This window comes from Homarus americanus, unplaced genomic scaffold, assembly GCF_018991925.1.
Source record: "Homarus americanus isolate GMGI-L3 unplaced genomic scaffold, GMGI_Hamer_2.0 scaffold24523, whole genome shotgun sequence".
Taxonomy (NCBI): domain Eukaryota; kingdom Metazoa; phylum Arthropoda; class Malacostraca; order Decapoda; family Nephropidae; genus Homarus; species Homarus americanus.
In genome coordinates, this window is record NW_024744357.1 from 2,512,170 (window position 1) to 2,539,375 (window position 27,206).

General features: G+C 36.8%; 2 protein-coding genes across 3 annotated transcripts in view; one reads left to right on the plus strand and one right to left on the minus strand.

Moving 5' to 3' along the window:
- Positions 1–12,793, plus strand: part of LOC121877896 — a 41,424-nt gene extending 28,631 nt beyond the window's left edge. Inside the window, exons 3-9 of the mRNA XM_042383843.1 lie at positions 4,412–4,521; positions 5,102–5,272; positions 7,203–7,394; positions 7,678–7,854; positions 8,565–8,681; positions 9,508–9,589; positions 11,796–12,793. Of these exons, the coding sequence (XP_042239777.1) occupies positions 4,412–4,521; positions 5,102–5,272; positions 7,203–7,394; positions 7,678–7,854; positions 8,565–8,681; positions 9,508–9,589; positions 11,796–11,895 (949 nt within the window). The 3' untranslated portion in view covers positions 11,896–12,793. The remainder of the gene's footprint in view (positions 1–4,411; positions 4,522–5,101; positions 5,273–7,202; positions 7,395–7,677; positions 7,855–8,564; positions 8,682–9,507; positions 9,590–11,795) is intronic.
- Positions 1,878–25,312, minus strand: LOC121877897 (28S ribosomal protein S10, mitochondrial-like). 2 transcript variants are annotated; one of them, XM_042383845.1, is made up of 6 exons: positions 25,079–25,312; positions 22,381–22,569; positions 21,723–21,862; positions 19,944–20,142; positions 16,667–16,725; positions 1,878–2,181 (listed from the first exon to the last, which is right to left on the minus strand). In XM_042383845.1, exons 1-5 carry the CDS (start codon positions 25,121–25,123, stop codon positions 16,669–16,671), a joined length of 630 nt encoding a protein of 209 aa, XP_042239779.1. In that variant the 5' UTR covers positions 25,124–25,312; the 3' UTR covers positions 1,878–2,181; positions 16,667–16,668. The 2 variants fall into 2 exon arrangements, with proteins under 2 accessions (XP_042239779.1, XP_042239778.1); XM_042383844.1 differs by lacking the exon at positions 1,878–2,181 and having other exon boundaries at positions 14,505–16,725.
- Positions 25,313–27,206: the final 1,894 nt, after the last annotated feature.

Genomic DNA, 27,206 nt, shown 5'->3' on the forward strand with positions numbered 1-27,206 from the left:
CACCACTTCTAATTTCCTAAAAAAAATTGTCATTGTCTTCTGCCAAGCTTGCATGAGTAAATTTGTTTAAGTGAGATGATTGCAGGCGTATTAAAAAAAACTTTGTCTTTAATAAATTGTTTAGGCGAGATACTTGCACGAGTAATAACGTTTTTACTTTCGTCATTAATAAATTGTCTTAGTGAGATGCTTGCATGATCCAATGTATTGTTATGCCGAGGCATAATTTCGTATACAATTTTGTAAACATTGGTAAATATTACCGGGCCACATAGCCTGTTGCGTCTTTCACATATTGTTTAAGCGAAATGATTGCAGGCGTATTAACAATTTGGTATTTTTTTTTTTTCATTGTTTTTTATTCTTTTCTATCCCAAGCAACAGTTATTTTTGTGTATATGTTGGGTTCAGAAAACGAAAGGCGACCACAACTCGTTGTGGTTTTCAAAATAACCAGAAAGCGAAATTTTGCTTTGGGATTTTACCCTAACCTAACCCAATCCAAATTAACCTAACCTATAGCAAATTCTTGCTTTTGGTTATTTTCCAAACAACCACAACACGTTGTGGTCGTTTTTTTATTTCTGACCCCAACAGATATATATTAATGGGAATGAACGCGGTGACGAAACGGGTAAAGCAGTGGTGACGAAACGCGTTGAAAACAGTGGTAACAAACGGGTTGATAACGAAATGGGTATACCCCACAGTAGTTTAATACAGCGAAATAAGCACTGCAGTCAATAAGTAATTTCATATCGCCTCACTACTAGGTTTTATTTAATTTTTACAAGCGAAGTTAATGACTTCAAATGAACATAAATTACTTCTATGTATGAGAAAGAATAATAATAGTAAATAATAACTGAACTTACTGTTATATTTGCAGGGTGTCATTTCCCCGTTGACCACGACCATCGCAGTGTGTATAGGTCACCATCAGAAACACTACAGAGCGTTGCAGTGTTGACACAAACAAAACAATGTGTATTTCTTTAAAAACACTCGCAGAACTTAAGAGTTTGTTCACTCCAAATCAGTTAACTAAGTAATTGAGTTTTTTTTTAGTTCAACAAACTTATTGACAAATCTTGGCGTACAGTTTGCCTATTGTGAGTAATTCAGTCAGGAGTGGGTGATAGCAGACGCCCACCTGCCAGTCCTGTCTTTGTTGGGTTGAATCGTAAACTGATGACAAGTGACAATGACAAGATCGAACTTCGACAACTACGCTACATGCCAATCAAGGTATATCTAATAAGGAAACTCAACTGACACACATTCCCATTATTTTCAGAAAGGTCTCAAAATATGACTACACCGCCACCTTTTACCGAGGAGGTGTACTACTCAGGGAGACAGTATAGAGAACCAACTGGGTAGACTAAAATAAATATAATTTAAAATACTCATAGGAAACCGAGTCCAAGAAAAGTTATAGAAAACGACTATTGTTTCACCATTAACTATTTTTGTCATCGCTACAGCCATTAAATTATATATATATATATATATATATATATATATATATATATATATATATATATATATATATATATATATATATATATATATATATATATATAGAAATAAGTAGATGCCATATAGTATAGAAATGTAATATAGTATAGATAACAGACAATAAACTTTTGTGAGCAGAGCAGAGAAAGCGTATTTAAACATAGAATTGAGATAATCAATGAAAATGGAATTGTTTTGTCTTATAATTTAGTACAATATCCATAATAATACTGGAGTCATTTAATATTTTATGAATGATATGAATTACAGGCATATCCTTTGTGAGATAAATCAAGGGACAAGTAAAGATTCATAAATTTGTTAAAATATTTATTATGCAATAACATAATTACATATATAAATAAAACCTGGCATTTTATTCCACCAAAATGCTCGTCAACATTCTACAGTTTAAACCAATTTTCACATGTACTAATAGGTTGACCATGTTCACCCTGCTTTAAAATCTCCAAGTCTTAATTTTTTCAGTTATCAAAATTCTGGCATGTAACTAATACAGTACTGAACTCACGATACATTCAAGCCTGTCCAAATCTAAGTCCAAGGAGGCCCAATCTGTCATTTCAGATATCTTCATAAAAAAGTATAACCTGAAGATATGTGCCCACCCTGGCACAGGTCACTGACCCACATCGGGTCCTGGGGGGACAAAAAAATATATAATAATAATAATAATAATAATAATAATAATAATAATAATAATAATAATAATAATAATAATAATAATAATAATAAAAATAATTCATAATAAAAAATAAAAATAATTAAATAACAATAAAAATAATAATAATAATAAAGACATACCAAAAAAATATAGAGTGAGAAACAATATACAGTATGTATGTTGTGTTGTCAATAGTAATAGAAACAATTGAGACCCTGCAATTGTGTGTAAATGAGGCAGAAAGTCAGATGAACAACCTGGGACTTGGTCACAATTTTCGTGATGCCATATGGCAGCAGGGTCTATCATTAGACAACACATTATGCTTCCAATATCTTTTCTTTATTTCATTGATAATGATACGTTTTTCAGTTAGCTAGTTAACTTACAGCTGATGTATGTATCGCTCACTTGCAGTGTCCAGGCCAAGGAAGTTGATAGACGTAGGAAAGTTGTTATACAGACTGTGACACGACCAAACATCACAAGGTTTCCTCCTGTATTAACATTGGACAATAAAGTTCATAGAGAACAAACTAACCGCCCAAACGGCGAGTGAACTGATAAATGATATATTAATCCCAGTAGTTGCGGAAAAAATATGGCACAAAAAAGGAGTACTGAACTGTACACACTGAAGTAATTGAAGTAAAATTCGTTGTTACCTGAGTTTGTACTCTACTTTTCATATTTTAGTATTCTATACAGGTGATCCTAAAATACATAGCATTATTATATCAATAAACTGTAAACAATCTCTAAGCTGGTCACTCACACACATACAGCACTAGTCATCAGAATATCCCTGACGTATTGATCAAGGTACAGTTTTGTATATCTGTTAAATTAAGAGTAATCGGTAATGAACTGCATCAAACAGAGATGCCAAGTCTTAAGTTAAGCCAATTATAAAGAAAAAATTATTTTTTTTTATGGGGAATAGCCCACCTTACACAGGTCATCGACCCACCATTGGACTTGGGGTGCGAAAAAATAAGAGAAAAAAAAAAAGAGGAAAAAATAGTATGTTTAATCGACACCACGAAGATGCTGGAAAACCAAAGTGAGACACATTGTAAGAGGATGGAAACACAGAAGAAGGCAGAGCTTTCCACAGTTTAGCTGTGTGAGGGTCAGAACCAGGAAATATGTTAAACATGCAATACCGACTGACTGCTTCCACAATTATTTTCGAGGCAGTTTTGGGCATCCCGATAAAATATGACTTAACCGTCGTGATACCCATGAGTTTCTCTTCTCTACTATATTGTGTTAGGTTAATGCGTCAGGTGAGAGACGTCACTGGGAGGGACTACTGTATGTCAAGACACTTTGGTGGACATAGACCAATCAGTGCACGTCATGGTGGGCAGGGACCAATCAGTGCACGTCATGGTGAGCAGGGACCAATCAGTGCACGTCATGGTGGGCAGTGATCAATCGATGCACATCATAGTGGGTAGGGACCAATCAGTGCATGTCATGGTGGGCAGGGACCATCTATTGTACATCATGATGGGCAGGGACCAATCACTGCACGTCATGGTGGACACAGACCAATCAGTGCATATTGTGGTAAGCAGGGACCAATCAGTGTACAGTACATCATGCCCACTTAAAAGTGGATTCTATCAAATTTCAGGTCGAAGTTACAATGTGAGAGGATGAGGGAGAGTAACTCACCTCCCAGCATGGCCGAGACCCTACTCACGCCTCTTTACCTACCTATACTGTACATATTAATGTTCATTATCTTGCTAAATAAGGACAAAGTCAAGTTTTAAATTGGCTTACATAATGCTCCAAAAGTTACTGTGCCTTTATTAAATGAAAAAGGTTACAAGTGCTGGCATTGTTCTTGAGGGATCTTTGCAAGTGGTGTATTACAAGAATCCACTATGGAACAAACCTGATATCTGCCACTGGCAGAATTCACTTGCTTTTCATTAATTATTAATAAAGTGTTGTAGATTGACTAAACTTTGCTTCCACAGAGGAGTCTGCCCCATTATTCAATCACAAAACCACACGTCATATTGCTGGGAAGGGCCAAGTGTGACATTTCCATAATGAAAAGATTATTGTACAGTACAGTACAATACAGCATACTTAGCTGTGATGTACAGTAGTATCATATCTCACTTTGACCACAATATACAGTACAGTACAGTTCTTTATGGTAATAACAGATGTATGACTTCACAGGTGCGGAGGCCAGACTGAGTGTAAGTTCAATATACAGAGCGATGTCCCTTCAGCGCATGAGGATGTGTGGAAGAACACCGTATTGTGGACCGTCTACCACTGTGTCCAGAGTGAGTCAGTCATTGAGGGGAACGGACTAACGCCCGGAGTTTAAAACACCGTCTTCCATTGAAGAGGGTCGTCGTGTTTCAACCAGAGTTTAAAAATCAACTAATTTCAATATTAAAAATTAATTGTATTGGAATTAGTTAATTTTACTGCTACACCACACCACATTCTTTTTAAAACTCGGGTTGAAACACAACGACCCTCTTCAACGGAAGACGGTGTTTAAACCTCCGGGCGTTAGTACTTGAGTGCCTATGGTTGTCAGTGTTAAATTAGATATGTGTGTGTGCATATGTGTCTGTTTTCTGTTGCCATAAATATATTTTGACTATTTAATAATTCTCATTAATAAACTTTTCATGACAGTCAAAGCAACTTGTTTCAGTCCAAATAAATAATCCTAGTACAGGTACAGTACTGTATAAATTATAATGGAAAAGCCTGCATTCATTTACTGTACATAAAGTGTACAGTATTTGGTATTAACTGTCCTAGTACAGTGTACAGTAAATATAAAAAGGTCTCGCATCTGTGATCTGGTGCGACTCGAGGGAGTCTTTAATAATTGTTCCGTTACTGCAGAGTCAGACTTCCATCGTGTGTGTGGCACTGAAAAACATGCTCAGTCTGGGTGGATGCAGAGCATCGGGTACCCTCAGTACTACCTGGGTGAACCCGGAGTGTGCACCGTCACCATCCGTGTGGATGAGGGCCAGCATATCCAGCTCACCATCACTGACCTCAGTCTCAGGGGTAATTATTATTTTCTGTAAAATTTGAATTTATTTACTTACTAATTACAGTACTGACTCAAGCTACAGTACTGTACTTAGATTCATTCTGGTTAAATGCAAATAGGTCTTTAGATCCAGACCTTTTATTATAAGTACAGTACTGTACTGTATCTCAAAAAAGCTCCAGAGGGTATCTGCTAGGATGGGTCCGATGACTTCCAAAATGCTACATGCAACTCGTGATGTCCCGGGAGGGTTGGTAAGCGTGGCTCTGTGGCATACTAATCCTACTACATTTGGTAACCAAGCATTATATTAATTACAGTATGCTAAAATTAATACACATTGCATTACTTATATTAAACTACTATATACCAAAGTAAACGTATGTCCCAATATCTATCATTAGTGGTCTTATAATATTTCACACAGTGTGGACACATACTTTTTTGAGGTACTGTACAGTTACAGTACAGGTAAATAAGTCCTTTGTGGTAATAATTATAAAGTGAATGAGTTATTGATTTTACATTTTTACAACAAACAGATACATAAATAGCTACATACAGGTACAGTACAGAATTCTGTATACAGTATTTTACTACCACATTTAATACTGTTACTCTGCCCATTAATTTTTTGACTTGGGAAGTAAACTATTACCTTCACAAGGAACAGTATTGTAACTTCAACAGCTTCTGTGCAGTGATAATGAAAAATATGAGTGATTTTTTTTCTTCAGAGTTTCAAAATTAATACAGTTCTGTATAGGTGTATGATTTTGGACTTTGCTTATTAACCACTGTGTACCCTGATTTCAAGTGACTTTTCATTATTTGAAATTACAGAACTGTACACCACTGAACTTGGGTCATTGGTTTAGAGAAGGCACACATACAGCCCTCTCCTGTTGGTGTTCTCCACTGGTCTTAATATTTCTTTTAATCTATCATTTCTCCAAATTACCATCTTACTACAGAAGTGAAAGGATGATAAAGATAACAGATAGAAGTAGAAGTTGATACATTTACTACACAGATATTAATGATTACACAGAAGAATGATTAAGTACATGTAAGCTGTTTGGGTTAATATGCTTTTCAGTTTTATAATGTGCAGCACACAGAACTTTATCACTGTTATATTACACTGAACATAAGTCTAATACTGTACAGTTGAATAAATTAGTTAATTCTGCAAAATTTTGCAAGATAGAACTTATACAGGTATACTCATATGAATTACTGTGCTCTGCTTTATTTTCGTAAGAAAGAACTTTAAACATCCAATTAGGTAGGATTTAAGGAATATTGATTGATAAAATAGCCAGATGGACAATAGGAATACTGTACAGTACAGTACAGTACAGTATATAAAGTAGAATAGATAGGCTTCTTGTAGAGCATCTTATGTTCTGTGTACAGTACATTATTTGCCACTACGTACGTATATATATCTCACTTAATATACACCATACAACTGTTAATGTGGTGGTAGTTTTCATCAATAAATCATAGTGTTACAGGTCAAGTAATTTCTTGTATTGTACAGTTGTGGAAGTGTGTTCCTACACCCCCTGTGGTAACCTTCATCTCCAAATGGCCAACCTATATGACCTACAGCAAACCTATCCACCAATCATGTCTATTGTGACATGACCAATACCCATTCATTCATAAATAGTGATACTGCAGTGTTGCTGTTTGGAGACACAGGGGGCATAGAAACACATTTCTGCAACTATACCATAAAACAGTAGTCTGTATTTTGAATGTTTCCTAAAGACTCTGCAACAGTATTTTTTTTATTCTCAGGTCTTTGACTTTGTTATGTTTTCAGAGCTTGTTAATTCTTTAGAAGTACTGTACTGTACTGGCACTTTTGAGAAACAAAAGACCAGCTGTTAATATTTATTAATATGAATCTTACAGACAAGTTGTCTTTGACAGATATCATTCAACCTAATGAAGAAAGTTGTCGAGACAGCGTGACAGTGACAGAGGGAAGCAAGCAGCTGCTGCAGAAGTGTGGGGAGACCAACAAGCCTCTCAAGATAAAGTCTGAAGGCCCTGAACTTAATGTTACTCTTACAGCAACATCGAATGTATATCCAAAACGGGGATATATTGGTTATTTCCAAGGTAGAGATCATTGGTCAGGGCCTCCCTTAAGGGGTGTAGGAAGACTTCTACAGTACAGTACGGGGTATAGACATATTTCAAAACCCAGTCAACTGAATAAAGATTTAAAGCTTTACAATCACAATGAAATTTTTTTTTCTAGATCACATAAAATTTATATACGGGTACGTATTTCAATGGCTGGAGGTCCAAGTTTAGTTTCTATCATCAAGCTAAGTCATACAAAATTTAATGAATATTTTCAATATTTAAAAGTTTTGAAACTTCACTTTTCACTCTACAGCTATTGGATGCGAGACGCCTGCCACACCTGTAGATGGATACATGGCTTATCGAAATGCTACACACGCTGAGTACTGGTGCTGCGTACGTCATGTATTTCCTGACACACATGCCCGACGGCGTCTTCTCAAGTGTAACCGAGCACACACCTGGAACGACACACTTCCTGATTGTGCTGGTGTGTACCCTAACTTTCAGTACTGTATTGCATCATAACCAGATACAAATTTCACAAGATCCAGTTGCTTTTTTTTTTGCAGTCCATACTGTAGAAGAGCTCATTGAGGATCACTTTGAAGGTAGCAAGTAACTCACATTAGACTTGAACAATACATTATTTGGTGGTACTGTACGTATTTCTTTAACCCTTAGACTGCAACGTCCCTCATATCAGAACAGCCAATTTTTTTAAGGTGTGTGCTAATTATAGTACTAATCATAAAGTGTGCTACAAGTCACAGTAGACCTCCTCACTATGGGGCTCTCAGTAGCCCTTGTGTCCTCATGGAAGACGCACGTTCGTCGCCGCTAGTGCCCCCCGTTACCCTCCAGCTCCTCCCTCCTTACCCCCTAGTAATTTGGCCCCAACTCAGTCACTTAAACACTCCACCACAGCTGAACAAATGTACATAAATTATCTACATTGTATTTTAATTTTTTATTCTTCTGCATGTATATATTTAACTTTAAAATTATAAAACATGTTCTTAACAGTCATCATATTTTCGTTCATTACATACATGCAGGTAGCCAGGTCTTCCCATAGTCAATGTCTAGGGGTTAATTAAGAAAGTAGAAACAGTGTTGTTTCATGTGGGAGTGAAACACAGTACAGTACAGTACAGTGTACAGTATACTTAAACTCACTAATGGTGTTGTATCCCACAGACCTTGAGGAGCTATTTCAGGATGGCAACATCACCGAAACACAGTATCAAAACATGGTTAATGGAAGCTCAGGCTACGCAATGGCGGAAATGTTACGTCAGGCTCACTTGGTCTACGGTAAGTGTGTGTGTTTATCCCTTATCCAAAATTCAGTTTATGAAGAGTTATGTCAAAGTAGGAAAAATGAGTTAAGATGTAACTTAATTAATATGTATACTGTAAGATAGTGTTTAATTGCATTTTTAATTTGGAACACTGACATACTATCAGTGAATGAGTTTAAAGTGTCACTCCTTTGATAGAAGAGGAAGCAGTACCATTATTGCTAGTAAAAGTACAGTACAGAACTCTCATGATAAATTAAATCATGATAACTGTTAGTATAAATATTTGTGATGTTTAATAATTAAAAAAATATCCCATTGAAAATTATCAACAAGTCTCTTTCATTGTATGCCAAAAAACAGTGTAATAATTTCAAGCTTGTCTCTGAGCAGTCATCTTTCTTCAGTCATGATACTGTACTTCTGCCTTCTCCTCTAAACCTCTCAACATGTGCTTAATTTAGTTCGATTTTTTATTTTATTTATAATTTTCACCACTTAACGGTTCTTTGTTATGACCTTCATTGTCCGTTAGTACAGGCAGTACCTCACACCAACAATAATCTCATTTACACACACACATTCTTCCTTGGGTACAAACTTTTACTGTTAACCCACATAACATTCTTAATAACGTTGTGAACTCAACTGCCTCACCCTATTTGTCCTCTCACTGTAAGCCAGCATAGGTCATACCCTCCCCTTCCCTCCACGCTGTCATTTCCCATAGTAATCCAAATAAGATGTGAATGATCAAAGTATTTCCAATCATGAATATCTACAATATCTTGTGTTCCTCCATGTATACAGATGATATTTATATTATCGTTTTGCAACAGATTTGGTGGTGCCAACCGTGATAATGTCTGTACTGGTTCTTGGGAATGTCGCCATAGTCTTTCTGATCATTTATTGCCGCAGGTGAGTACAATACAACACTATCAGAGTACAGCACATGACTTACAACTGTTGCTGTGTTTTGAACTATTGTAAGTACATTAACTTTTAATATCCGTTACATTAGCAATACTCGAGTATTTTGTTTGTTTGGGAGTAAATAATTCTCCCCTGCCACATAATTTGTTTCACATACCTGTACAGTATTTTCATTTACTGTAATGAATCTGTTGTGCAGAAAAGTGGAAGTGAAGTAAAAGTGGTGACATTAAGAAACTTCTTCAGTGTCAGTATCTGTGTCTCTCTATATACAGTCATGCGCCGCTTTACGTCTGTCCGAACAACGTCCGATCGCATATACGTCTGTGGCCCATAAAAATAATAAGAAAATAATGCGGATAAAAAAAATCCGTTCAGACAACGGGATGTAGCGGACGTAAGTGGCCTTAGAGCGGGCGCGCTCACGCATGCATCAAGTGTTCTTAAACAAAATAAGATTCTGCTGCCAGGCGTATGATGATACAGTACAGTAACTATACTGTATATCCATAATATGTTTTGATAGATATAAGAAATGCCTATGTTACTGGTTTGTGTTTTTTGGCTAATGTAGTGTACAGTACAGTACTTTTAATGTCATTTCCTTACTTATGAAATAAAAAGTTTTTAAACTGAATAACAGTGTATGCTTGGTTTGGCCTCATCGGCAATGTAGACTTATGTTATTTTATTAGCCTTAACCTCTGTGTTTCATTAGTTGTGTACATTATCTAGTGAATTTAGTCAATATTGTACAGTACAAGTACACTGCAATATTCCACATACATGTAAGTATAAATACAAAGTTCACAATGTGATGTTCGAACAACGTCCAAGTTGGTTAACGTCACGTTTCCAAGAACGTATCTACGACGTTAAGCGACGCATGACTGTATAGCACTTCAGGGTGGTAAGTTCACCTTGAATCTTCCCCACATATATATACTAGTAACTGATCATCTCCACATCATATTAAAAGGCTGCACCAATACTTTAATGATCTTTTTGTTTCACCCTTAAATGGTGAGTAATGATTCCTAATCTGCCTCCATACATGCCAAAACTAGAATGTAACAAACATGAAACATCAACTTACGTTGGCTGCTCTCCTTACAATTGATATAAATTGATGTTGGCTGCCATCCCAACATTTAACATACAGTCTCTCCTCCAGTTACGGTGGGGTTCTGTTCCGACTACCAGGTCGTAAGTTGAACCGACGAAAATAATACGTAGTACAGGTAATAATTGTAAAACTTTTACCTTGTTAATACACAAACTGAGCGGGATACGGCGTGGATGCTGTACATACTCGGCAGCATGCCAGCCGAAGTTGTCATAAGGCGTCGTTAGACATTATGACCAAACGTCTGGGCTCGAAAATACTCTAATGTAAAATATTTTAATATAATATAACGACAATGACCGTCGTAAGTCCGGGTTGTCATAAGTCGAGGAGAGACTGTATATTGATGTTTGCCACTGAATAAGGGTTACCTATTACATCAGCAAAATAATTACCACTTGCTAGCAGTAAGAAGCAAATGCCTGTGAAAGGATGGCGGTGATCAGAGGTGGCCGCTAAAGGAACCAAACAAACTAGGAAGCAGAAAATGAAAAATCACAAGTAGGGGAAAAAATATAAGATACTCAAGTTGTTGTACGAGCAAAGTATAAATGTTCTCAAACTGCCTTTTCATCCAACACCTTTAATATATTCTGTTTAATCTTCATTTTTCTCCAACTTGAGTACTGTACAGGGTGTTTGAAAGGGCAGTTCTGTTATTGTGGTTGTTTCCTTATCTTAAAAACATATGCTGTACCTGTAACAACCTTTACCCAAAAATTACAATTTAACATTAAAAATATCCTACAACAGCTGATCCTACCTTCCAGTTTCTCCCTAACAACCACCTGTTAACTATTAAGACTGTTTTACAATGTGACACTTATTGATACAGTATTTAACTTGTCAAGAACACAGATGCAGTACTGTACTCCCAATATCATATAAGAACTTTCCGATGATTCACTGAATATGTGACCTGTGCATTTTAAGTAATCTGGAATATCACCTTAATCAGACAAGACAGATAGAGTTATAAAACTCATCTTTGTAGGGACAGTATATGTTAACAGTTACTAAGTTATGTAGGTACAGTATATGTTAACAGTTACTTGGTCTTTTCAGGGGTGTGATTGAGGAAGGAGCTAACTGTGAAGAACTCGAGTCAATCAAGGCTAATCCTGAACCCACTGATGTCGTAGACAGTAAACCGTGTGAAGTGTAGTGCGTCGTTGTTTGGCGGGGCATTATTGAGGGGAAGGTTAAGTTTAATGAGTTGGTGAGCAAGGCTCACAAGTTGTGTGGAGTCATTGGTGAAACTTGTGGCTTTTATAACATAGCCAAAGATGATTTCTGACAAGACTCAAGTTCTCAAGGAGGCAAGTGCTTGAAACTGCCACTGCTGCACAAGAAACATGCAAACTACTGTCTTTTACTTTCACAGCTGCATAAATATATTTTGTATACAGGGGGTTCATGGAAGACATCTTACTTTAACTGAGACATACTCTAAGAGCTAGTAACAAGACACACACAGCAACAGGAGAAGTTACTCAGATATACACCACAAGAATAATTAGTGAGATAAGCACCAAACCCAATTTGCTTCTAGAGGGAGAGAAAGAATTACTGTGACATATGAACCTTGAGGAAAGGAGAAACTTGTTTTAGAAGTGTATATTTTAGTCAACACTACCTGGAATCACTCACTTTCCATTTTGACAATTAACTAAATGAATCTCAGATACTCTAGTCTAATGTGTGTGCCAAATAGCTCTAAAGCTGTAAAAATGTTTTGTTTTTTTAAATATTATTCCTATTCCATAAGTGACTCATCTTCCATCAATGGCATTGTAATGACTTGAAAATAGAGCAGATCATATATAAAAAGTTGTAAATATTTTTTTCTGCCTCTTTTTGAGAAAGAAACAAATGTTCAGTGCTGTACAGTATATACTGCAGTTTGTCAAAACTATAAATATTTTAATTCTAAGTATAATGTAAATGATGTAGATTAATCATTTAATGATGCTTCAAAAGTTCATTTATCAAACTTGACAACAATAAAAGAACAAGATTTATCCCATGAATCAAGCACTGTACACTAGTACACAAATGAGGACTTCCAGTAACCAGACACCTCAACCCTTGAATCAAATTATGAACAGAATGGAATGCATTTGTTCCCTTAACATTTCATACACACGAACTCTTCACCATAGATTACACTCATTAATACAGAAATAATAAATATCAAGAATTTTCAGAGCTTTACAATAATGCTGGATGATATTAAACTCAGTTAATGAGAAATTTAAGATCACATCCACTAAAATACAGAATGAGACAAGGAAACTCAGATAAGTGAGAGGTTTAACATCAAACTTATCCAGTTCCTTTGGTGATGTGTTGAATAAAGCCACAGATACAGTGCCTATTGCCTGATAATTGTACAAGGGGACACCTATTTTTATTTGGCATTTATCCTTAAGTGCAGTACAGTAGAATGGTACTTAACAGGCTTATACTGCACTTACAAAATTGCAGGTCTATGGACGCTTCAGTGGTGTGTTTTTTAAGTATTAATCGAGATATAGTTTGTTATGAAGTGAAGTGTGTACTTACTGGTAGCTGATGAAATAGTCGAGTGTTTGTGTGTCCTCTTGTGGAACATAGTGCTGGTAGCTTAGATATGTAAGTCACTTATTGTCTCTAGTTTACATATAGAGAAACATGTCTACATCACTAATTTGTCATATTATTTTGTGGTAAAAGAGCTATTTATGCATTACAACTGTATGTACTGTATATGATAAATTACCGAAAAAATTAATGCATCATAACATTCAGTGACTCTTCATAGCTTGACAGACTGTACAGTTGTGGAAAATTTTGTTCTTGAAAATGCTTGATACAGGAGTGTGTGACTGTTGGTCTGAGTTATGTCTTATAATCAAAGATGACACATGTCACTTCTAATAACTGAAGTACAGAAAGTGAAAGATGTTACCTGAATTAATGACAGCTATCACTTTCTATACCTTATGAGACATATTATTTCTTTAAACCGGAGCAAAATAGAAGGTCACATATAATAAGTAAAATACACGAGATGTTATATATAATACTTGAAGTAAATAACTGATGTCACTTCCAGTAACTGAAGTCAATCAGAGGATCAAAACTGTTTCATTTATCTTTGTACTGTGTAGTGTTCAGATGATGCTGTGTTGTATCATGTCTACCTTCAAAAATATATGAATCTACTGTACTTCAGAACTCATGATACTGTTCATAATACCACAATCTTATTGTACTTTCAGGCATTTCTCACTCCTTAACATGTGAGGTGCTTAATGTGAAGTTTATCTGAATATTTCTTGAGTATTTTGTGTACAATTTATAAAGGTTTATTCAGATTAATTAGGTATTATTTATATCATTAAGGGAGTTGTCTCAGTATTTAGTCATGTTATAATTTATAAACACAAGTAAAAGTAATACTGTACTGTAGTCCAGGGGCAGATCCAGGAATATCAAAAGGGGGAGGGTGGGGGTGGAAGATGGAGTGCACAGCAAGCCCACCCAGCTTTTTTTTTTTTTTTTTGGTGTGTATGTGTGTGTGTGTGTAGGCATTAAAGAATAAGTATTGGATTCCCCCTGTAGTCATAACAGTCATAAAGTAGAAAACCTTGAAATGTAACCTTCATGTATGAGTTTACTGTGATGGAGTTTTAATTCTATATTATATAAGGCCAATGACATTCCAGACTACAATATAGATCAGAGATGAAAGCCGCCACCTGAACCTCCATATGGAAACAACAGTCAGAGTATTAAGTAATGAAACCTTTATTTCCTGATATTTCATAACAATGTGCAGTACAGTACTGTAATTTATGAAGCAACTGTTATAATCAGAAAATAACTCGCCTATCTTCTCACTGAACTGTACCTGGTGTTAGTGATTTTTGTTTTGTTGTTAAGTTATATTTATGACGAATTATTATTGTTTGTTATGTTAAGTCTTTAGCTTAAGTTGTCATATGCATAAACTGAAAAGGAACAATTGAAGGAAAGCATTCACCATGTTAAGGCCTGCTGACAAATGTTAAGACTCTTCAGATATAGTACAGTCTAGGTTATTTTTTGTCTCCCATTCTGCTTTACTGGATGGCTGTAAGTGTATGTGTGTGCCAAAGATAATTTGCATAATAAGAAAGGTCATTGCGACAATAATCATGTTGTATCATTAACCCATAACTAAAGCTAAAAAACAAACACAGCTTCACTCTTACAAGCCATGTTGTTTGGAGGTTACAATCAACAACTACAGGTATACACACTCACTCATATCCCAATGTGTAGTGTGCAGGTAAACAATTAACAACTATCCCAGTGTGTACTGTGGAGGTTACAATCAACAACTATCCCAGTGTGTACTGTGGAGGTTACAATCAACTACTTAACACACGCTCCCTCACATACTGTCATCAGTGCTACTAAGCTGCCCAACCAGTTGAGTCCTCAGGTGTTTCCTTATCCAAGACATCCAGGTGGTTTACACATCATCACGTACATTATCATCCAACAGCAAAATAACACAATACAACCATTAACTTTAAGCTATAACATCTGTGAGAGTTAACTAATGCACCACAACTCCACAATGCACTAATGTAAGAAAGATGAAAAAAATCTTTAACTGGCAGCTCAGGATTCTCCCTCCATATACACAAATGGACATGAAACTTTCTCTAATAATGGCTCCTATTAAGGTGTTAATAATTTGGAAACGTGACATTAATTCACTATGAATATAATAACTTTGAGACTTAGAACTTTTCAACACATGAAACTAAAAAACTATGAATAACCGCTGAATATACTGTACTGTACTGTACTATTTTGAAGAAACAGCCTTGTCATTATCATAGCATAAATAAAACATTCTGCAGCTTTTGAACTACTATTTATTCCATCTCCGTATGCACAATATGTACATATTTATACACTATATATATAAAAAACCTTTTTCATGGGACTTCTTCCTCCACAGATAAACAGTATAAAGTTCTCAATATGGACACTGGCAAAAATGCCACCATATAATATGGTACAGGTTGGACCTCAATAATCTGGGGAGCTTGGGACCAGACTGGTTCCAGATTTGCGAAAATTCTGAACCATCAAAGCCGAGGTTAAAAAAAAAAGAGGCAAAATAATGCACAAAATGTACTATTACTGGTACCAATACAACTTACATAAGCATAACTCTAGCCCAGGCTTACTGGACCTCTATATGACAAAGTGTACACAGTCGATGAACCAACACCATATTCTGCACACAATGCCCTGACTCATGTACCACTGTCTAATTTGTTCAGTATAGACACCTTTTCTAAAATAGTTTGTCACATGCTTATGTTTTGCCACATTACAACCATTTTCACTGCTTGCTGGTCTCTTAGGAGGCATACTTAGGGGTCAATTGTAAGTATTTAAAGGTAAAATAGTGGCAAGACCCACTGGAAGTGAGCTATGACAGACGTAAACTAACGACAGCCAGGTTCAAACACCGTCCCGAACCATCGAAGCTGCCGGACTATTGGGTCCCGGATTAGTGGAGTCCAACCTGTACTGTACTGTAATTCCAATAAACCTTGTTTAGCTGAACTAATAACAACTTTTCCAATCTACTATATTACATGAAACTGTTTGTTGTGTTTTTATTACTATGGAATAAAATAACTGTATGTAACTGCTTAGATGATGCTACTATAAATTAATCTATGATACTGTACTATAAAAATGGCAAAAAAATTACAGTTAATTATTAAGTAAATTGAGAAATTAATAGCATCATCATTCATATAGTACTGTGCAGTACAGTATAGTTATAGGACTTTGAATGAGTTTCACCATCAATATCTTATGAGTGTGTGTTACATTGGCAATATGTACATTTTAAACTTCTTAGCAATGAACTAACTTACTGTTAGACAACTACTTCTGATGATGGCTTGACGTGTTCTGGAAGTTTATGCAGTTCGTGCTGTGAAGGAGACAAGGAAGGACTTTTAATATTAAGAAATAATACCATTTTACTGCAGACATAATCAATATTCAAAACACACTTCACATAACCTCAACTGTATACAAGCTGAGGATATGGGGAATTATGTGTAGCTTACCTCTACCCACTACTTCACCCCTTTACTGCCACTTTCCACACTTTTCTTGCATCACTCTCCACTACCCCCTCCCTTCTTCAGGTGTTCTGTTTCCTTGGATCTACCCAGTAAAAAGAAGTTGGGGAGGGGAAAAGAAATAAAGATGAGAGACAGATAGATGCTGATAGCTCTAATATTCACACTTGTCCTCACCAGGCTTTGTGTTAACTTCCTGGGCAGTTTACATTATACAGAATTATACAGTATATATATAATAATATGATACTGTATCTGCTCCTTTGTACTGATGCATGTTAATAAAGGTGATCATACAAATGTAATGTACAGGACAGGAGACATCACCTCTGCTAATAAAGGTGTTATGGGCCTTGAAAACAGGAGAGGGGGTGTCACTTCTCTAAACAGGAACACCTGCAGTACAGTTCTGTTTACAAATTTGTTTTTGAGCTTTTCAAGAACTGTATGTACATTAATATTTTTTTCTGGTATTAACACTGAGGGAGAGAGAGTGCATCTAATAACAGTAGTCTCAGTACTGTATACCTAATATACCATTTTATGTGTAATCTACCTTAATTTAGCAAATATTGTACAAACTTATATCTTCAGTTAAAAGAAAAAAATTAACATGGAAACCTCAGAGAATCCAGGACCAGGGAAGGTGAATGAAATGATTGGTATTATTCATGAAACACAAAACAGAGAGGGTACAGTAATTATATGCATCACAAAGAACAATTAAATGTTATGTGACGCACCACTGGTAAGTTACTTATGGGTAAAATTGTATCAACGGGATTTTCAAAATCTGGTGTTACTTGGAAGTAATCAGAGTGTGCCAACACTTATCCAGAATGACAAGGGATTTGGGTCAACACAAGTAGCAAGTCTGAGTAAGTGAAAGGACTTAGTGTCTGTTGAATCCAAGAGCCATGCATCATACCAGCATTCTGTCCCAGATAATACTGCATTTTACCTCTTTGTCACTTTTTTCTTTTATTCTAATTATAAAATTTCGTTATTTTTCAATGAAACCTTCAAATTGCCTCTAAATATATAATCTGATGTCTCCCTACACAACTCTCAACACTCAATGTAGTACTGTACTGATGTTAAATTACCTCCAGTTGTACTGCGCACATCATTGTCATTCCTAAAAACCCCATTTAATTCATATTACGCGATATAACATTCAAATCCACCGCACTTGTAGAACCTCAGAAAACGGGAAACATTGATAAAGGATAACTCACCTACTCATTGTTACTAGACCATGTGTTGTATTGTACCCAGGTACAGTTATATCATATTAATTGTATGTGTTCATAGCATTAAGGAGAACTCAGGTTATCCATAAGATGAATGTTAAAGTCCAGTTGAGCCGGACTAGTGTACTGTAGGACTAAGTGTGGATCATGGTTTGAAGGTCATACTATTTACGTCTGTGAGCGTGTAGCGAACATAACTTCCACAGACATCATATGAAAATACATGAGAACAATGATCTGGAAAAAGGATAAATGTATCAGAACTATGTGAGGTGTTGGAAGTGACCCAGAAACTATACTTGAAAGGAAATATCTTGTATGAGTCGGTATGAACTTAATACACCTCGTATCCTCACGTGACATATACCCACGACAGGTACAGTGATCAGAGAATCTTATGTCTGTGTTCAAATAGTGCAATGTGTGAGAGGAGGATCCCTCATTACAGTTTTAAGTGAAGTTGATACACCCCCGCCATGAACCTTCAGCCTTTGTTTTAAGGCGCGCCATGTACCGGCCTCGGGTGTGCAGCGTTGATATTATAACCCAATGAATTTACCCACGAACTAGCAAACCAAGACCTTACCTTAGGGTGTAATTTAGGATTAAAATATGCGTTTATACGGCATGAGTGACAATATACCGAAAAGTGTTCAGGCGAGAACCGTAAGAAATAAAAGTAAAAATTAAAGATTGGAAACTGTAGGCCTACTCGGTGAGGAGCGGCGGGCACTGCCCTCAGTATCCCCCGTTCTACCGTCGCCTCAGATCAGTGTCCTAGCGGGCTATATTCCGCCCTATAATTAAGGTTTATATAGAAGTTATTACAGTTTAAAGCTTTGCCAGATATATAAGTGTAATAGTAATGTGTTAGGGGGTGTGATAACCGCCCGTCAGGCATTATTTCTCAGTATCCCCCGTTCTACCGTCGCCTCAGGTTCCATGCGGTCGGAGTGCCTTGCCGCCCGGCAGCCATTATCCCTGAGCGTCCCAACAGGTGGTGACTACTCCCAGCTATGCCAATCCACTGTGAACCTGTGGATTTCCAGCACACCACTCCAAATGAGTAGTCACAAATAAGGAGACCGTGAGAAACTCTGTGGTCGTCACTTGGAGCGACCTATAATACCAGGCGTAGAAATAGTGCTGGTATGTCTCTGGGTGAAGCCCTCGTCTCTGCCCACCGAGGGCGGTGTGCGAATGAGGTGCCTGGTGTGTATACCTAAGAGTCACAAGGAGTCCCATACTTGCAGGTATGGAGTGTAACATGTGTGTTGAGATGGTGCTACTATGTATGATAACCGACGGTGCTATATTCCATACAGGTGGAGCAGTCTGATGTGTTAAGGGATAGTGTAAGAAGGAATGACCGAGGTAAGGTGGTTACAGATTGTTATGCAATAAGTAGGTGGATGACACGCCATTAATGTAAGAGTCTGGGGCCCATCTGGGTAACCAACATTTTCGTTGTTCTTCTGAGGAAGGCCAATTCATGTATATGTTTTTTACCAGTATGCTTTATAAGGAATAAATTAATTAAGACATGTTATGGTTTCACCTTTCTTTCCCCTTATTGATCTGGTCAATGGAAAACCTAGCCCAATGCCTAGTCCACTCTGCCCGCTACCTAACGAGCTACATGCTGTCCAGAGGGGGTCTGGTGGCAGCGACCCTTAGAAATTAAGATTAGAGTTAAGTATTTACCCTTAGTATTAACGACCCCAGAATCTGGCAGTATACAGTATCAATACAAAATGTAAAACTTCATTGGTCAGCGGAATAAAAGCTTGTCAAAGATGCCTCAAACTTACTTTGGTGACCTTCATGGCTACCCCTTCTGGCAGGTTTCTCTGGATGTAATCGAGGAAGGTGTCTGCCGTGGAGCCCGTCAGTCTCGCAAACTTCATTACCAAGAAATGTGTCCGCACTTCATACTGCACACGATGATGTTTATAAATGTGAACTGATTTAAGTAAAGTCCAGCGCTTGATGTGTTTCTTTGGCCACAAACTAGGAAAATGAAAATATGTGAGAAATGGGAGTCTTTAAAATACTGTACCCAGGTACCCTAAATATCCCCACCATTGTGAACTATATAGTACATACAGGAGATGAGTCAAGGGGTAAAACTATTGATTTATGTAAGAAACTTATTTTTATCCACTACAGAGTTCAAACACCCTTAATACCACAAGCACATGTTCATTATGTTGGCAAAAACTAAGTTTCAAATCAATCCAAAATACAGACGTACAGTGGAGTCGCAATAATTTGTGGGTTAGGTAACACAAGACATTGTGAAGTAAAGTTTAATTGATTTAAATGGAAATTATTAGTTTGGTACCAGAGTATAAAAAAACCTATAATCTTTCCCAAAACTGCTGTAATAAACACTAAACATCATACATAATATATACATACAGTAACAGTAATATCTCTGACAGCCGGAATTGGAATTTTCTTGGAAAACCGTTCCCAAAGCCAGAATTTTCTGGAAAATTATGGCTTTGGGAATGGTTTTCCGAGGGGCACATTTTCCGGAAAATTCCGAGAAAATTTTCCCGATACCCAGAAAATTCTGGGGATGGGAGAGTTTTTTCCGGGTTTGAGAGATGAAAATCGGGTGCATTTTCCGGAAATTCTAAGAAAACTTTTCCGGTACACGCATAATTCCAGGGATGGAGGATAGTTTTCAGGATTCGAGAGTAATGGGCAATTTCTGGAACTTTCAAGAACATTTTTCTGTTACCCGGAAAATTCCGGGAATGAGACTTTTTTCCGACTGAGAGAGTCGTCTCGTTACCCGGAAATCTCTCATTCCCGGAAGTGCTCTGCATCAACTGTTCCAGCTAATGGAGATATCACTGTACTGAAATTATATTTACACAATTTATATGGTTTCTTGTGTAAATAAAGACTGTGACAGTCAGTACTCAGCATCAAATTAAGATTATTTGGCTGAAAATAAAAAAAGTACTGTAGTAATAGAGTTGCCAGTAAATTTAACATAATTATTGCGACTCCAGTGTCCCATGAGTATTAAGGTGAGGCTGACAGGAAGCCTTTTGCTAGATCTGCACTTGATTCAATTAAATGTAACAAGAACAAAAAGACATACAATAAGCCAACCCAATCTGCTGATTTTCAATTTGATTTACTTATCCATGGACGATTGAACTACTGTGTGGCAAAGAAAAAAAATGATAGGCAAGAGATAGGTAAACATTGATTTGGAAACAGAGTAGTGGATGAGTGGAACAAGTTACCAAACATCATCATTAACTCGAGTAGTGGATGAGTGGAACAAGTTACCAAACATCATCATTAACTTGAACACACTGGATAGCTTCAAATATAGGTTGGATGGATACTGCATATGAGCAATAGAGGTTGGATGTAAATAGGGCTGCCTAGTATGAACCAATAGGCCCTCTGCAGTTTCCTCTATTCTTATGCTCTGATATTCTTAATCTACACAAAACCCACACCCTCTGTGGTAAAAAACCTGAGCCTATAGAAATGTAACGCCAGTGATTGGGAGGGATTTACTGTACTGTAGATGGAAATAAAGGAAAACAAAGAGATCATACACATCCTCCACTGGAATACTGAGATGACCAGCAGCTGTGGAGACAAATGTATTGTAGGAGCGCAGCACTGCAGGCTCATGACCTCGACACTCAACTTCTATTTGGCTGTATAGTCGGTCTGGTTCTCCAACAGTTAGTTCCTGTAAACAACAAACAAATCACATTTTCTAAAAGCTATATAAGGCATACAGTATACACAGTGTCTCATTAAAATGCATATACTGTATACAGGTTGTCAGTATAAGGCATATATACAAGGTTTCTCATTATAAGGTATAATGTATATACAGGATGTCTCATATAAACAGGATGTCTGATAGGATGCATACCATAGGATTTTTTTCTTCCTTTTCAGGTGATGGAATCATAGGGGAAAGAGTCAGTTCAATTATCATGTATGGAAAGCCAGATGCTACACACCAATCAGTTACAAAAGAAAATTATAAAAAACATTCAGGTAAGAACACTGACCACACAGGTGTCGGATGATTAAGTGGTTGAACAGACAATTAAAAAATAAAAATTAATTAATTCTCCTAAGGTATGTGACTTATGAGACATCTTGTACATTTACTAACCACTTCCTACAGTATCACAAAATAATTTACAGGTGAAAGTAACACATCAAATTTATTTTTGCAGTTGTGGCAATACTTACACTTGAAGGCTGAGAATACGACAAATTCGATGTGTGGAATAATCTTGGCGAGGAGCCAGTTTGAGGTAACCAACTGGAGCCTGATGATGGACTGGCACTTGTGTTCTCAGCTAACCGGGCACAACACACCGGTGTTGTACGTGACAGTCCTCTTGGTACTACATGCTGGCCAAACACACTTCCAATGCCCTGTGGATTCACCAAACTTAATTAGTATACTCCACTAAACATACACTCATGGCTTAGACTATCTGATGGGCTGAGCAGCTTTTATCCAATACAGATTATTATGTGATAAGGTATATACATTAACAACAAAAATGTCAAACCAAATATTAATATCTTCTCCCCAACATTTTTTGGAAGGGGCTGGTTAAGTTTGATTACTTAAAAGGAAAAAAATAAAAAAGAGACAAACAACTCAAACCAAATTCCTGAAACTGTGTGACCACATTTTATCAACAGCAGCTACAGTAGCTATGCCTGAACTCAGAATCACCAAACTGTTCTACCCATACCTGGAATTGCTGAGGTAAAAAAAAAAAAATAATACTAAAATAACAGTTAATAAATATATACAAGGACCACATAAAGGTTGAGCATTCCCAGCTTATTTCACCTGATGACTAAACACCCAAACAATAACCTAATCTAATCTTACCTAACCCCCAAATCAGGCAATGTAAGTTGGAGTTCTTAATTTTCATGTGATTCTAACAGATTGATGTGTGAAATTTGGGCAAATTTGGGCTTAAATGTAATTAGCGCCAGAAATACCATTGAAGAAAACTGTCTTAGAATAGTTAAAATTAATGATTGCAACTATAAAATTACCAAGATTCGTTTAGTGGCAACAAGTGAAATAATACCAAGTAACCTACCTAACCTTACCTAACTTACCAGAAAAAACTTTTAAAGCCCCTCTAACGACACTGACTGGATTCTCGTTTCCATTTACTGGCTAATATGGTGGACTTCACAGCTGACGAGTTATTTGTTTTGATGTTTATATTCTAACTATATTTTCATCAGTGAGTTGTGATAGAATAATAATTTTTATGGAAAGTGCTTCGTTTGGTAGATAATTACTGGTAAGCGAAGAGGCGCACATTACTTTGTCTTTCTTGGCGGAGATGCGGCGGTAAACAGTCACTCATCTCCGATCAACGCCGGTCGCCTGTGTATAATGCCGGGGATCGGAGGGTGGAGTCTCACGGCTAGGAGTTTAGGTAAGGTTGGGTAGGTTTCATTGGCTAGGTTGGTGAGGTCTTCTAACAACGCTTCTGCCGCTTGCTTTTCTTATCAACTAAGGTTGTGTTTGGTTTAATTTAGAAATAACCACCTTTTAACACATTTACCATGACTACAACCTTGTCCACTATAAAATACAGTGAAATTGCGGAGTTGTTACATTCGTTTTCTATGAGAAATCAGCGACTACAAAGTTGTAAATAATTACTCATTAATCTATTTAATAAATTGTATAATTAACGTTTCCACAAAGTTTTGTCTAATTCTATTAACTACTGGTGTTAGCCTATTTACAATAAAGGTTTTATTTTACATAGCGCACCCCAAAGTTATAAACTACTGAAACATTTAGATCTCCCTATTCTGGGTATTTTGAACCCCATATTCAGAGCCGTCCCAAGGGTATGGCAACCGGTGCGACTGCCCCGGGTCCTGCGGCCCTTACCCCACCCAACACCAGAATTACTGACCGCGTTAAGCTGACCTCACCTTACCACCCAGATTTATGGGGACCACCTGAAGGATTAGTGACCAGCACAGTTAGGCAATGCATCTGCTGACATGAGGTCAAAGGTAAGATTAAGCCACCCCATCTTACCACCCAGACTGAGAACAATGTCATTCTTTATTGTGCTCTCTGTCGAAGAGGAGTGAGGAAGTTGACAGCGGTTCACCTGTCAGTGTTGTCGAAACTCTGAATCTCCAGTTGTCCGCGATTTGTGTTTTGTGAAATTGTTGGTATACATTATTTTACTATCGTACACAGCCCTCGTTTTGTATTATACCATTTCCAGCAGAGATAGAGACAGATACAGAAAATACATCTGGGGTGCAGAGAAAAGGCAGAAAAAAGGAAGAGAGAAGAAATGAAAGGTTCCCTAGAAAAATATGTGTTTCCAGAAACACCAGAAACTAGTGACAACAAGGACCTGAGTGGGTCTGTTCAAGCTGAGGAGAGTACTGAAAAAAATACTAAGGCTTTTAAAATGGACAGTTGTACCCACGCTAACGGTCATGCTGATGATCTATGTGATCCAGCCAACTGGCCTCATTACTGGACACTACGAAAATTGATAATTTGGTATAAGAGGGACCTGTTAAGGTATCTAGTGAAAATTATGTATTTAAAAAAAATGGTGAAAACCGACACTTTTCAGAAGACTTTTACATACGAAGATTGACCTGTATATAAAAGATGTTATAAGGAACAATTTCCGCCCAAAATGAAGGTCAGATCGTTTAATCACACCAAAATACACTGGACAAACATATTGGTCTACCCCGAGGGACTCAGGTACTACAGTGAAAATTTACCATGGTGGCACAAGTCCATGTGCCATAATCCAGAATTTCCAAACTGCACTGTTAGTCTAGATATTGGCAAAAGGATCCAGAAGTACGTACTGCACATATTAAACAAATAAATACGAGTTTTGAGAACACTTACACCTTGTTTTGTGCCAATGTTTAACAGTGATCTGGTGATATTCATTTCTTCCCCTGTTCCTCCAGACGTCTTTTACACAAAGGTGTCTCGTCACTTTCACTGCATACGTTTCCTGGTTGTCTGTTAATTATTATCTCTTTGTTTTCCTAATACTGTAAACTGTATAAGAGTTAAGTCCTGGGCCTCAGTGTGTCCGGCAGACTACACCATCGTGTTGGGTAACTACCACGAACAATACCACGATTTCTTTCTTTTTTGCTTCATTAGAGGCAAAAGAGTTAAACTAATTTTACAAAAATAATTAAACTATTTAATCTTAATTTTAATTACGCCTAATAAGATCTAAAACCATATGTCGTCTAAAATGTAGGTTATATTTTATTCGTGGCAGCGTTTAAACATCATATTTTATAACAACACTACTGAGCGAGTATCCTCTTCACCACTGATCGGCTCGTTAGCCGTTGGGCGGTCAGTCACGACTCTTGTTACACAGTATTAGCAAGTACTGAGAATGCACTGGCTCCTGAATGCATCTGAACCTGCTCCAGCACTTGTAGAGTCTAGTTTTGAAAGAGCTCACACTCGGTGCCGTCACAACACTCCCTGGCAGATTGTCCCAAGAGTTCACAACTCTCACTCCGATAAAGTTACCCCTCACAGTTTTCTGGACTTGCGGCTTCTTCAACCTTGAGCTGTGACCCCTTGTGGGGCGAGCGTCCGCCATCTCCAGGTATGGACACTCGACTGAGTAGTGCCATTTGAGATGTGTATACACCTCAATTAGGTCCCCCCTTGCCCGTCTGTAGTTTAAGCTAGGCAATTTCAGGCGCTCTAATCTCTCAGGGTAGCTGAGGTGCCGGAGTCTCAGGGTAGCTTAGGTGCCTGAGTCTCAGGGTGGCTGAGGTGCCGAAGACTCAGGGTAGCTGAGGTGCCGAAGTCTCAGGGTAGTTGAGGTGCCGAAGTCTCAGCGTAGCTAAGGTGCCAAAGAAACTCTTACAACATTTTTGGCGAATAAATAGACAGATGCTTATCATTAAAATCGAGTAACAGCTTCACTTTGGTTTAACTTGTACTATACCTAGACTGTACAAATATACAGAAATAGGTAAACCAAGTAAATCACTTTAACCTGGATAGCCCAATAAAACAGTACTATATAATTATATCCTGTTGCTTTTAGTTGTAACTTCTGCCAACAGGTGTGAAAATCACCTATTTGATTCCACGTTATAAACGGACTGGTTGAACCAATTTCTAAAGCAATAAAAGGTGGCATAAGGTATAGTTTACTCTGGCTACTAAATGTTTCCTCCTGTACTGACAATAAAATTCATAACAAAGTAACAAATGATAAATAAAAATAAAAATGAAAGGTATTTTACTGTACACGTAATACTGTATTATAGATACCTTAGGCTATATTGTGCTTTATTCTTCATGTGCAGGACGGCATCGTTATATTATATATATATATATATATATATATATATATATATATATATATATATATATATATATATATATATATATATATATATATATATATATATATATATATATATATATATATTGTTCTAACTGGCTATGTAGTAACGTCTACTTGTTAGCTCTGTATGTACTGTTCTAACTGGCTATGCAGTAACGTCTACTTGTTAGCTTACAGAGCTAACTGGCTATGTGCAAACTGTATTAACTGTATTACTGTACTCTGTATTTATTTTAGTTTCTGCTGCATATCTGCTGTCTTATCAGTCGTTTCCGCTCTGTTATCTAATATTTTAGACAGCAGCTCACACCTCTACATATAATGAACAGTAAGACTCACACACACACACACACACATACAGTATATATATATATATATATATATATATATATATATATATATATATATATATATATATATATATATATATAATTAATTACTCGGTTCACAACAGTAAAAAAATCGAAGTTTTCTAAGTTTTAACAGTTCACAGATATCTTGATCTTAGGTGATTTTTTTCAGTGATCTATATTTTCATTTCAATCATTACATCGCTGGGATTCAATAATTTTTATTTGATCAATAAAACTGGTTTTATTTGAGATGAATATAGTAGGTAGTAGGCAGCTATCAAACAGG

Bases quoted from the DNA above. Each gene is read 5' to 3' on its own strand.
- LOC121877897 (XM_042383845.1), bottom strand. From the start codon at position 25,123: ATGAATATCACCAGATCACTGTTAAACATTGGCACAAAACAAGGT. The intron at 22,570-25,078 runs GTAAGTGTTCTC...GTGAATCCACAG, and splicing joins ACATTGGCACAAAACAAGGT to GGCATTGGAAGTGTGTTTGG. The intron at 20,143-21,722 runs GTATGATCTCTT...TCATTTTCCTAG, and splicing joins AGTATTCCAGTGGAGGATGT to TTTGTGGCCAAAGAAACACA.